At 41.2% G+C, this 13,211-nt stretch overlaps 1 protein-coding gene across 1 annotated transcript in view; it reads left to right on the top strand.

Annotated features, from left to right (window-relative positions):
- Positions 1 to 13,211, top strand: part of ipo7 (importin 7) — a 67,242-nt gene that overhangs the window by 25,029 nt on the left and 29,002 nt on the right. Inside the window, exons 13-17 of the mRNA XM_034190903.1 lie at positions 5,393 to 5,482; positions 5,632 to 5,797; positions 9,760 to 9,920; positions 11,746 to 11,874; positions 13,064 to 13,130. Of these exons, the coding sequence (XP_034046794.1) occupies positions 5,393 to 5,482; positions 5,632 to 5,797; positions 9,760 to 9,920; positions 11,746 to 11,874; positions 13,064 to 13,130 (613 nt within the window). The remainder of the gene's footprint in view (positions 1 to 5,392; positions 5,483 to 5,631; positions 5,798 to 9,759; positions 9,921 to 11,745; positions 11,875 to 13,063; positions 13,131 to 13,211) is intronic.

Below are 13,211 nucleotides of genomic sequence, written 5' to 3'. Positions count from 1 at the left end.
GTCAGACATTTCCTGTAAGTCTTCACCAGGTTTGCACACACTGTAGCTGGTATTTTGGCCGATTCCTCCATGCAGATCTCCTCTAGAGCAGTGATGTTTTGGGGCTGTCGCTGGGCAACATGGACTTTCAACTCACTCAACAAATTTTCTATGGGGTTGAGGTCTGGAGACTGGCTTGGCCACTCCAGGACCTTGAAATGCTTTTTACAGAGTCACTCCTTTGTTGCCCGAGCAGTGTGTTTGGGATCGTCATGCTGGAAGACCCAGCCACATTGCATCTTCAGTGCTCTCACTGATGGAAGGAGGTTTGGCCTTAACATCTCACGATACATAGCCCCGTTCATTCTTCCCTTAACACGGATCAGTCGTCCTGTCCCCTTTGCAGAAAAACAGCCCCAAAGCAAGATGTTTCCACCCCCATGCTTCACAGTAGGTATGGTGTTCTTGGAATGCAACTCAGCATTCTTCTTCCCCCAAACACGACGAGTTGAGTTTTTGCCAAAATGTTCTCTTTTGGTTTCATCTGGCCACATGATATTCTCCCAGTCCTCTTTTGGATCATCCACATGCTTTCTGGCAAGCTTCAGACGGGCCTGGACATGTACTGGCTTAAGCAGGGGGACATGCCTGGCACTGCAGGATTTGAGTCCCTCTGTTCGTAGTGTGTAGCCTTTGTTACTTTGGTCCCAGCTCTCTGCAGGTCATTCATCAGGTCCTTCCGTGTAGTTCTGGGATTTTTGTTCACTGTTCTCATGATCATTTTGACTGCACGTGATATCTTGCGTGGAGCCCCAGATCGAGGGAGATTGTCAATGGTCTTGTATGTCGTCCATTGTCTTACAAATGCTCCCACAGTTGATTTATTCGCACCAACCTGCTTGACTATTGTAGATTCACTCTTCCCAGCCTAGTGCACATCTACAATTTTCTTCCTGGTGTCCTTCAACAGCTCTTTGGTCTTGGCCATGGTTGAGTTTGGAGTCTGACTGTTTGAGGCTGTGGGTAGGTGTCTTTTATACAGATAGAGTTCCAACAGATGCCATTAATACAGGTAACAGGTGGAGGACAGAAGAGCTTCTTGAAGAAGTTACAGGTCTGTGAGAGCCAGAAATCTTGCTTGTTTGTGGGTGCCCAAATACTTATTTTTCACCATGGTTTACAATGAAATTCTTTAAAAATCCTACAATGTGATTTTTCTGGATTTTTTTTTTTTCCTCATTTTGTCTGTCATAGTTGAAGTGTACCTATGTTGAAAATTGCAGACCTCTCTCATCTTTCTAAGTAGGAGAACTTGCACAATCAAGGGATGACAAAATACTTTTTTACCGCACTCTATTAAACACCAGAAAATGAGTCAATTAGATAGCAGCTAATGCTACAAACACAGCTTACCCGTTTGTCTCACTAGCATCCACCGTGGCTTGTTCAACCAAGTGTTGTAGTCCAACAATTTCTCTGGGTAAGGATCCAGTGGTGTGGATTCTACACAAAATGAAATGAACAGCCATAGGGACGTTTGGGTGGATTTTTCAAATTCAGCGCCGTTAGCCAGCACTGGAGATCCTTGTCTTTCAATGGAAGAGGGAACAAGTTAAATGCTCATCCACAGCACTCAGATCTCGCCTTTCCATGTTCAAAATATCATTCTGAAAGCGATAGTTTCCTCTTCTTCCAGTTGTTGTGGCACCCACGAACTGAAAAATTAATGCTGCTCATGTTCGGACACTTCTGGCGTACTGTGTTTCCATGTAGCTAATTATCAGCGCACTGGCAAACCGGAAGTTGTTTGACGAAATGGACCTGCCCACCCTGACTTCCTGAATAAGGTGAATAAGGTCCCACAGTTGACAGTGCATGTCAGAGCACAAACTAAGCATGAACTTAAAGGAATTGTCTGTAGACCTCTGAGACAGGATTGTCTTGAGGTACAAATCTGAGGAAGGGTACAGAAACATTTCTGCTGCTTTGAAGGTTCCAATGAGCACAGTGGTCCCCATAATCCATAAATGGAAGATGTTCAGATCCACCAGGACTCTATCTAGAGCTGACCGCCCCTCTAAGCTGAGCAATTGGGGAAGAAGGGCCTTTGTCAGGGAGGTGACAAAGAACCTGGTGGTCACTCTATCAGAGCTCCAGCATTCCTCTGTGGAGAGAGGAGAACCTTCCAGAAGGACAACCATCTCTGCAGCGATCCACCACTCAGGCCTGTGTATTAGAGTGGCCAGATGGAAGACACTTTTTAGTAAAAGGCACATGGCAGACCATCTGGAGCTTGCCAAAGGCACCTGAAGGACTCTCAAACCATGAGAAACATGATTCTCTGAAGAGATGAAAACCTGCTCCAGAGCGCTCTTGACATCAGACTGGGGCAATGGTTTATCTTTCAGCAGGATAACAGCCAAGATATCAAAGGAGTGGCTTCAAGACAACTCGGTGAATGTCCATGAGTCACCGAGCCAGAGCCCAGACCTCAAGCCGATTGAACATTTCTGGAGAGATCTGAAAATTGCTGTGCACAGATGCCCATCCAACCTGATGGAGCTTGAGAGATGCTGCAAAGAGGAATGGGCAAAACTGCCCAAAGACAGGTGCGCCAAGCTTGTGGCATCATAGTCAAGAAGACTTGAGGCTGTAATTGCTGCCAAAGGTGCTTCAACAAGGTATTCAGCAAAGGTTGTGAATACTTGTGTACATGTGATTTCTTAGTTTTTATTTTTAATACATTTGCAAAAAAAAAAAAAAAAATTATTCATGTCATTATGGGGTGTTGTGTGTAGAATGTTGAGGGTGAAAATTAATTTACACCATTGCAGAATAATAACTGTAACATAACAAAATATGGAAAAAGTGAAACACTGTATGTTTTCCAGATACGCTGTAGCTCTCATTTAGCTTATTAATTACACCAGATTGCACCAAATTACATGTAATATTTCTAAATTTTCCACACACACACACACATATACGGGGTACTGCAGCCCCAATGTTATGAAAACAATTTTCAGGTTGATGTGCCATCTAGTCAGTCAGTATAGGTTATCTTTAAACCATACAGAGCTTAGCTTGATCATAGAGTTTGGCAGTATGTTTTTCCTGGCTGCAGGGAGAATGTTTCAGTAAGGGTGGATGAAAAAGTGACTAGACAGTGAGACAGAGTTTTACAGTTTGAGGTTCCAGGCTGTTTAATTAAGCACTGTTAAAGCCTGTGGAGCATTTTAGAGCGAAAGCTTCCTACTTAGTACACACACAGTTGTTAAAACAAGGTGCTTCGATTATTTAAAAAAAAAAAAAGTAATTAACAGGTGTTTGACTTCAGTGTGTTAAAGGGCAGAATGAAGCCCTGTGATTGACACATTTTTCCTCTAACTTTAAATGACGTAAAAATATAGGAATTTGATGTTTGGTCCATATTGCCAAGCCTTAATTCACACTACGTAATCTGAACCTAAGCTCCCGCACAAATGGGTCTCAAGGGCTATACAGGATTTACAACTTACCCGAGGCCATCAAATATGACTGTTGGGTATTGCGAAGAATTTGTGTCCGTCTGTCTGCCTGTGCTCAGCATAAGTCCAGTCCTATTACTGAATGTCTTCAAATTCACAGGGAACATTCTTTGGACACAGACCTTGGATAAGTTCAGAGATGGCTAACATTGACCTATTTTAAGAGGTTAAACGGTCACATTCTATTTCATTCTGTCTGCTTTTTCCCTCCCCTTTAAGGGCGAGGGTGACACCCAATCAAGAGTAGAGCAGCACTGTGATGTCAGTGGCTGGTCTAGTTAGCTGTAAACTGTTTGGTTTGTGTGTAAATATAGCCTCTTTGTCATATATTATGTAAAAGCTCTCGAGAAATCAACACTTCTCAAACTGAAGCTGCTGTGTTTGTAACCTGGTAACACCTTTGAAGTGATTTACAAGACATTTCATGGACGTCAGCGTGCACGCTAACTCAAAGCTGTCAAAAGCTCATGTATGTGCACATGCACACTCTCCTGCAGACACTGTTGAAATGGTTTATGATTGATTGATGGTGGGCTTTATTGAACATGTACAAATTGTACGTAAGACAGTAGGATCTTTTACAAATTACACAACTGCAAATTATAAGAAAGGCAGGGCTCATACGGTCGAGGGTATATTAGCATTGCCTTATATATTTTTTTTCTTCCAGTATGTTGCTGCAGTCTTAGTAATCAAAGTTAAACAGTAACAACAACTGAGGTGCTTGCTGTTTGAAAATCACACACGTCATGGTAGAAATTGTAAGTTTAATGCTGGGGTTGGGTATCGAGAACCAGTTCTTTTCGGGTATCGTTAAGAAATGATTCAATCCACCGATATCAATAGTCTTTTTTTGCTTAATGATTCCCTTATCGGTCCTTCAGAGCAGCCATTGTTTTTGAGGGTGTGAGTCAGGAGTGCTCTGGCGGCTGGCAAGGGTAGACCTTACTTGTGTGAAGCGCCTTGAGGCAACCTTGTAGTGATTTGGCACTATATAAATTGAAATGTAAAATTCTCTACGTTGATTACAGACCCTGCAGCAGCTCTGTAATGACCTGCTTTTGAAGCGTGAACCAATGAAGCAGTGCTTCGATCCCCTGGCTCATTGGTTCTTTTAGTCTCTGCTCTTCAGAAGTGGAAAGTCCGCTTCTTAACCCCTCTCAAAGCCATTAAAAATGGCTTTGAGAGGGGTTAAGAAAAAAGTGAGTCACTTTTGTGTGGATTAAACTCACTAACTGGGATTCTTGTCTTTTTGCAGTCAAGAAATGAGAATCGTCCTTCGTTCCGTTGGCACAGCTCCAAACCCTCCCGCTCTCTGCTGAGACAGAGTCCGGTCAGAATGAATAACTTTAAAATGAATTGCGGCTTTAAATAAAATGACACCTCTTTCCAAACACTGTAATACAGATTTTTTTTTTTCTCCCAAAATGAGACGTCCTGCATTATTTATGAATTGCATCCTGACGTGCAGCACAGCCGACTGCAAGAGCTCAGCTCAGATGTATGGAAAGACATTCATGCCAATAATGTCTGAAAGGAAATGCTTTTGACAAAAACTATAGATTTTGTTTATTTCTATTTATGTCCAGAGATCAAGGATCCACCATGTAGAGTTTATTATGTCCAAAGTTTAAGGATCCAGTGACCAATTTCATATTTATTTACTTTAAGATTCAATCAAATGTTGTTGACATAGAAAACCTGTAAAACCTACTTTTAGTACACAGAAAATTCATAAGGTATCGATAAGGGAATCGATAAGCAGTCGGATCAATAACTGAAATTGATAATGGTATCTATCGATAAAATCTTATCATTACCCATCACTATTTAATGCATAGAATGTGTAACATGCTTACACGTAGTGTTTTTGTTTGGCCACACAGAAGAAAATTTACAAGGATCAGATGGAGTTCATGCTGCAGAATCATGTCTTCCCCCTGTTCCGCAGTGAACTGGGCTACATGCGAGCCAGAGTAAGTGATGTATTTTAACTGGGTTGTTTTAAACACGCCGCTGCTAAATAACTGGGTGTTGAATTAACACAAGCTTGTCGTATTCCCACATATGTGGTACTACATTTGACTGCTGTTCTGCCATATTTTTAACTTTCGTTTTTACATAGGCATGCTGGGTACTCCATTATTTCTGCGAGGTGAAGTTTAAAAGTGACCAGAATCTGCAGACAGCTATTGAACTGACCCGACTTTGTCTAATCAATGATAATGAGATGCCAGTTAAAGTGGAAGCTGCAATTGCCCTTCAAGTTCTCATCAGCAACCAGGAGAAAGGTGAGGAACATGATTGAGCTTTTTGTTTATGGAATCCATACAGTCCTCAGTCAGTGGCGATATAGTGACTTGTGGCCGGTAAAGTCAGGTGGAACTGAGTTTTGTCCTTTTCTCTCTTTAAGTTCACAACTGTGGAACATTTTTATTTCTACCAAAAAGATAAAAGGCAAAACTGTGTACTGAAGTGTTATCAGTTTCCATGGAAAATGGGACTGAGCAATAACACAATGAGCATAGCAGTTCCTGTTCTACATTTGCATCTCAAACTGATGAACTTTGGACCTGTTCTTCTCCTCGATCTAACAGCCTGTTAAACAGGAGAAATAAATGTGAGCAAATTGTCAGCAGTTTTGAGCACAACCGCTTCCTACTGCAAAATGATATTTGAGCTACTAGTGTTGAAGAAAGTTTGTAAATGTGTGAAAAGCAACTGTAAAAGTGCGTGTGTTTTTTTATTTATTTATTTATTTTTTAATCATCCTGTGATCCTGAGGAAATTGCTGACAAACAGGTTACCAGTAACTGAGCATCATAGTTGTGCATTATACATTTTTATTTCATTCGTGTCAGGTAACTGCCAAACAAAAAATATGGCAGGGGTTCTCCCCATGTTGGAGAGACCACATTCCAGCTATAACATGCACCTGGCCGAATGAATCAGCAGCAGTAATAACATTGCAGTGTATATAGCAGGGGTTTTTCTAGAAAAATGTAGCATGAGGGTGATTGCTATACAGACTGAGTAGAGCGACCAAGCAGGTGGTTTAAAAAAACTGTCTCATAGTCTATCTACTACAGTTGGAATCTTTTTGGAGTAATTATTCCATTTCTAATGATCAGACCCATTGTCGTGGTGTTGATGGGATATTTTCTCGAGAAAACATAGTTTTAATAGTAATTTTACTTTTGTTGTTGTTAGAGCCACAACTTTCAGTATTTTATATCATTTTATGTTAAATATTACTCAGAAATAATGTTTAAAAGACATTAATATTGGATGGATATAGCATTTGTTGTCCTGGTCCAGGTTCAGCTCTTGTACAGATAAGACGATTATTAAAGGGGTTATATTGTTAAAAAAAGTAATGCAATCCCACTCAGAAATGTTGGAAAAAAGCTGTTAAAGTGACAGAAAAACTCTCTCCTTCACTGGACTAAAGCTACTGTCATTTTTGAAGAAGAGAGCAAATGGTACATCCATCAGATATTGTGTTTTTAGCCTTTTCAATGTTGTTTATGACCTACGCATGACATGGAACAGAAATATATATCTTATTTAAGTTAAACTGTCACGTGTTGTCTTTTACAGTAGATTGCAAAACATTACAAATCTTGAATTACTTTCATTTATTCTGCCCACTGCTACCAGAACCACGACCCCACACCTGTCCATCTTGATTAATGAGTTGGGCAGGGCGATACACTCTCGGACTGCGTTAACCCTTGAACTCAGACGTAATTTGGATAACATCTTGGCGCAAATGTACACCTTGCAAAGGAACATGTCTGAGACCAGGGAATACTCATAAATTGGATTTGATCGGTTAGAGGAGCTGCAAATGTGTTTCTCTGCTCAATCCTAAACATGGCATGCTTATCAGCCTCTGATGGTCAAAACGCCCCGCTGTTTTCCTCCAGAAGAATTTCTACGGCCTTGGTGAGCCATTCGGCTGCCCTTCTTATCTTCTGCCCTCCCCTACAGTCTGATGTTGTCAAGGGAATTCCAGACATGCACACACTAACAAACTGATACAAACATCTGACTGATACGAACTCATCTCATCTGTACACATGACGGACCCCCCTCCCCCCAACACGCACACACTCACATTGCCTCAATTGGGATGACGGACTTCTTAAAGCTTAGCGTTCATACACAATCAGATGTATATGTGCGGTTGTTTTAATTCTGATGTGTGCTATTATTATGTTCAACTTGTAATAATTTTGGATTAATTATATTTCTGTCTGGGGTTATTGGGTGTGAAGAAATTTCGTTGCACTTGTTGTAATGACAGTAAATCTATATCTATTTATGTGAGGGCGCATGGCTTTTCGTCGTGTTGAGCTCCAGAAAATGAGATGGGCAGCACGGTGGATTAGTGGTTAGCACTGTTGCCTCACAGCGAGGTCATGCGATTGATTCCTACCTGTGGCCTTTCTGTGTGGAGTTTGCATGTTCTCCCTGTGTTTGCGTGACTTTCCTCCGGGTGCTCTAGTTTCCTCCCACATTTAAAGACATGCAGGTTAGGTGATGTGGAAATTTTAGAATTATCCAGGTCTCCCTTGCAGAAGAAATCTCCATCTCAGTGGGACTAACCTGGTTAGATAAAATAAATAACATATAATTTGCAGTCATGCTCATTTCAAGCAAATAAATATGAATAAATGTGTTTATCAAACAGCAAACTGTCCTGTCGGATGACACAAACAACTGGGTAATTGAATGTCTGTCCCCGCGTGACGCTGCAGCACACAAAACACACATGCAGTAAACGCCACAGTGAGGCACTTTTAAACTCAACTCACCTTTTAGTTTGACAATTTCAAGAAATCTTCCACATACAAAATTAATCCACAAACATATGTCCGTGCTGGGCTCATAAAGTCGATCCATGTGTGATAATCCATTGTTAATTATTAAATGATGAAGCGGAAAATTCACAAACAGCTGGCTTCATGCTCTGCAGGCCCAAATAAAATCCACTCCGTCATCTGAGCACGAAACGTTGTCCCAAACACTGAGGCTGATATAGAATAGCAGAGGCTAACGTCTTCTGCTACTACGAAACTTGTAGCATCAAGAAGAGAAACGAGAGGAGACAAAAGGGGATGGGGAATGTTCTTTGTCCTTAAGAAGTCGTGTTTTTAATGAGAATACCACACTTAAAAAAAAAAAAAAAAAAAAAAAAAAAGATTTTTTTTTTTTCTGTTACAAAGAAACATTATTTGTGGCATTTTACATATGTGTTGCAAGTTTTCAAATGTTTCATTACGTTACATGTATACCTCATATGACCGTGTTCAGTGACTTAAAGAAGCAGTTGCGCTTTGCATTTCTAACAAAAAAACATTAATGAGCTCTTAGCTCCTGATCGCTAAAGCAGTGTATGCGTTATGAATACATAAATAATGCATTGGGTTTTATTGTTGCAAATACACCTCATGTGATCATTTGTATAGGGGCTTAAAGAAGCAGTTTACTTGGCATTTTGTGCCACAACATTAATTAGCTCGTTAGCTGTGCTGCTTAACACCATGTGTGCCTTATAAATTATGCGGCAATTAAATTAATTTGGCCTTTTCTTCCATGTAGTGGTAAATGCGATTTATACTCTGCTGCGACTTTAATATGCTGTTTTCTTTCTCTTAAAGAGGCATTTTTGGACAGGTGTGACTTACACTATATATGGGGAGGTGATGGTCTGGTGCGGGGGTTTTCAACTCGTTCCAGAAAGGGCAGAGAGGGTGCAGGTTTTCTTTGCAACCACCCACTCCACCAGGTGATGTCACTGATTAATATAGCGTTGAGCAAATGGAATCAGTTAATCAGTGACATCACCTGGTGGAGTGGGTGGTTACAAAGAAAACCTGCACCCTCGTGTCCCTTTCTGGAACACATTGAATACCCCTGGTCTAGTCGTGAGCAGTGGGCTTGAGACCAGAGGATCCTCGGTTCAAACCCCCATCTGTCTGGAAAATCACAAAGGCTCTTTGGGGGAAGGTCCTTAATCCCCAAATTGCTCGTGGTGAGTGCCTTGCATGGCAATAATGGTCTAACCATCGCATTGGTTAAAGCAAGGCTGTTTAATTTGATCGTTAAAGTAGACACAGGCTTCAGTCCCTTGCTAGTGAGTTACTGTTGTCATCTGTGTCAGTAGTGCTTTGGAAAACAGGAAATGGCTTTGCCCCCCCACCCCCACCCGGTAACTTTATAATTTCATGTGTCTTATTTTCTTCAGCCAAAGAATACATCACCCCCTTCATCCGGCCTGTGATGCAGGCTCTCCTGCACATTGTCAGGGAGACTGAGAACGATGATCTCACCAATGTCATACAGAAGATGATCTGCCAGTACAGTGAAGAGGTCACTCCAATTGCAGTGGAGATGACACAACACTTGGTCAGTGCAATCAGATGTCACGGTATACGCCAATATAAATTTTTGAGAAAATGGTTTGCTGAAGGGGGAACTCTGGGGTTGTTCCACCTGGGCTGTATTTTTACAGTTGATGTTTTTGAGCTCACATTTTTACTTGGGAGAAAAATTGCCTCTATTGATCCAGTGTTTATTTAGAATACCCAGCATAGTCACGGGTTAAATGTCTACACAATGTAAAAATGCAAAAATAAACCACTTCTTGCCTCCACTGAATAGGCAAAAGTGTCATCTGACTTACCTGGCAGCACACAGATGATCCCTACTGAGGTACACATTTACATGTTTATCTCTGTTAATGTAAAATGCTTGATTGCCTTAGCGTCCTTCCATTCTGTCTATGCAGAACTCCCCTAAGTTATTAAACGTTGGTGAGCAGCTCTGTTCTGTTATAAGGAGAAGAACGAAGCCCCTCATCAGCTTTTAATGACTTGGAGGAGAGCAGCACCACTAAAACAGGAGAAGGCTAATGTAAGATGCTAACTGTGTAGACAGTAGTTTTAAAAAGTTTCTGTATGTAGCCCAGATTGAAAAAAATACCAGAGTTCTCCTTTAGAGTCGTTGACTGCAAAATAAACTCATTATGTCGGGGGAGTACAAACAGAAGTTATTAAAAAATAAAGAATATTCCGGACCATTCGACTTCAGTCATACAGAATGCAATTAAATGGTAGCAAAGAGTCAATGTCGTCTAGGCTATCTAAAGACTGCTGTAGATAGCCTAGATGACAATACAACTTTACTTGACTTGAGTTTACTTGCTGAACAGCAGATAGAAGTAATATTCAATCAGCAGGATAGTCTCATGATACAGTCTTTGTACATAGCAAAGATGAAATGACTACCTTTTTGGCTACTTCATGGATCATAGGCAAAAGATAAAACTGCTATTACATCTATTACCTGTGAATAATGATTATGAAACACTGTAGAGCTGGGTAAATATGTGAAATATGGAAATATGTAGTTATATTCTGATTGTGCTGTGTTTTGCTCAATAAATCAAAGTGACAGTGCAAGTGGTGGAATGGTTGGAGTCCATGGGGATTGTAGCCCAGGCTTGAGAAGTCTGATATGTGGTAGCTCCTGAACCAGACCGTGATGCAGTTGGTCCGGATGCTCTTGATGATTCCACTGAAGAATGTTGTAGAATGTGTGTGAAATGTGCATCTTTTTCAGGCAACAAAGAAAGTGCAGATGATTTTGGGATCTTTTAGGCACAGTACTAGTGTTAATGATCCATGAGAGGTCTTATGAGATATCAACACCAAGAAATTCGGTGCTCTTCAACCACTCCGCTATGGCACAGCTAATGCTAATCAGTGGCAGGGTTTTAGGCAGTGAGCCCTCCAGCTGTCATTTGGCCTGTCAATTTTTGAAAAAGACGTCTGAAAAAATGGTGGACGGCTTGCTCAAAGCCATCTAAAATTAGAAATGAGGCTGATCACTGGAGCCATCTGTGAGTTAGGGGGTGATCGCTGGGCATTCTAAAGCCCACAATCCTATGCAAATCTTGCATAAACCATCTGCTCTGACTCTTTGTCTTGATCTAATTCCAACTAAGTTGTTAGCTTTCTGAGTCCATTTTTATCATCAGTGCATAAAAAGGTAATACTGTATACAGCGGTTTGGTCTGCTTAGTTATTATACCATGAAAATCCCTATGCCTAGTTTGAGCTGCTAGTTTCATCTTTTAGAAATACAGAGGTGCAAAATGAAGTTTCCTGGACAGGGTTATGGTTAAGTCCATGAATACACCAACAGCATTTCTGCTTACTTTTCTTTGCAGGCTATGACATTCAATCAGGTGATTCAGACAGGCCCTGACGAGGAGGGGGGAGATGACAAGGCTGTGACCGCTATGGGCATCCTCAATACCATTGACACATTGCTAAGTGTGGTGGAGGACCACAAAGAGGTAAGCCCGCATTCTGTTAATCTAACTGCCACTTCCTCTAGTAACACCGGTTCACTGTAGCATTCTTGCCAGTACACTTCATCAACTCACCAGCTCCTGAGAACTCATAATGTTGAAAATGATTAAGGCTGAGGCAGACACCAGAAATAGTGCTTAGGCATGCTTCTACCATCATGTCTGTCAAGGTAGGGGATTGCCATGACGCAAAACCAAGGCTTAAAGTTGACTGTGCTTTATATGAGCCGTTTCTGATTGCAAAAGTTAGGAGTCATATTTCAGTCATTGTTCACATGCTTCTTTGTTGCAAAATCTCAAATTTAATATTGCCACAGTAATAACAGGTGCTAGAGGTGGGCACATCCACATTTTTTCCCCCTTTTTTCATTTCCAACCTGATTCAGATATGCAACTGCCAGTTCTCGTCCAAGTGCTCTTTTTGAACTTGTTCAAGCTTATGTGTCTTTTGTGTGTTACAATCACAGAATGCGAGCTTGCTCTGTGTTCTCAAAGTTAAAAAGTCAACAGGTTTTAGAGCCTTTGCCTACTGTGCTCCTACATTGTGGAGCAGTTTGCCTCTTGATATTAGACGATGTACTTATGTTGAATCCAAATCTTAAAATATTAATGTCTGGCACATAATGTCTGTCATCCTGCAAAGAACTGTTATTACTAGCTTTTAAGTGCGACACACAGGTTCATTCCATGCACTTTGACATGATTGTGTAGTGTACATAACAGCTGCCGTCATGCCAGCCAGACCTAGTTTAGTGCTGATGTTTTGGAACATGTGACACAGTTTCACCCTATGTAGCAGGTGAAAGGGCAACAACATATAAACTCACACCCAGACAGCCTCTAAAAGCCACTGCTCTCTGTTTGTATTTGACTGAATAAGTGATAACTTTAATTATTTCCACTCTACAAATAGATGTCATATTAGAATGGTCATTGTTCATTTGGTTTTGGGCTGTAAATGTGAACCTTTCTTGATTTCCTGTATGAATTCAGGCGGCATGGTGATTTAGTGGTTAAGTCACCCGCCACCTGAATCTCAGCCATCCCCATGGGTGCCAGGAACATACCAACATGAAACTGGATACCCTAGAACTAAAAGCGTTTCAGTTCTACAGTGCTGCAGCCTTGAAGATTGTGTTCTAGTTAATTGTGAATACCGCCTCTGTTGTTTCAGATCACCCAGCAGCTGGAGGGCATTTGTCTGCAGGTCATTGGTACCGTGTTGCAGCAACATGTGCTGGGTAAGCGGGAATGATTCATCCTGTACTTCCACATTCCTCCTGTAGGTTGCTCTTGTGTAGGCTGTTAGTCTGAGTGACTGG

The sequence above is a fragment of the Thalassophryne amazonica genome, chromosome 2 (assembly GCF_902500255.1).
Source record: "Thalassophryne amazonica chromosome 2, fThaAma1.1, whole genome shotgun sequence".
Taxonomy (NCBI): domain Eukaryota; kingdom Metazoa; phylum Chordata; class Actinopteri; order Batrachoidiformes; family Batrachoididae; genus Thalassophryne; species Thalassophryne amazonica.
The sequence above is the reverse complement of the archived record's forward strand: the minus strand, read 5'-3'. Positions and strand labels throughout refer to the sequence as shown.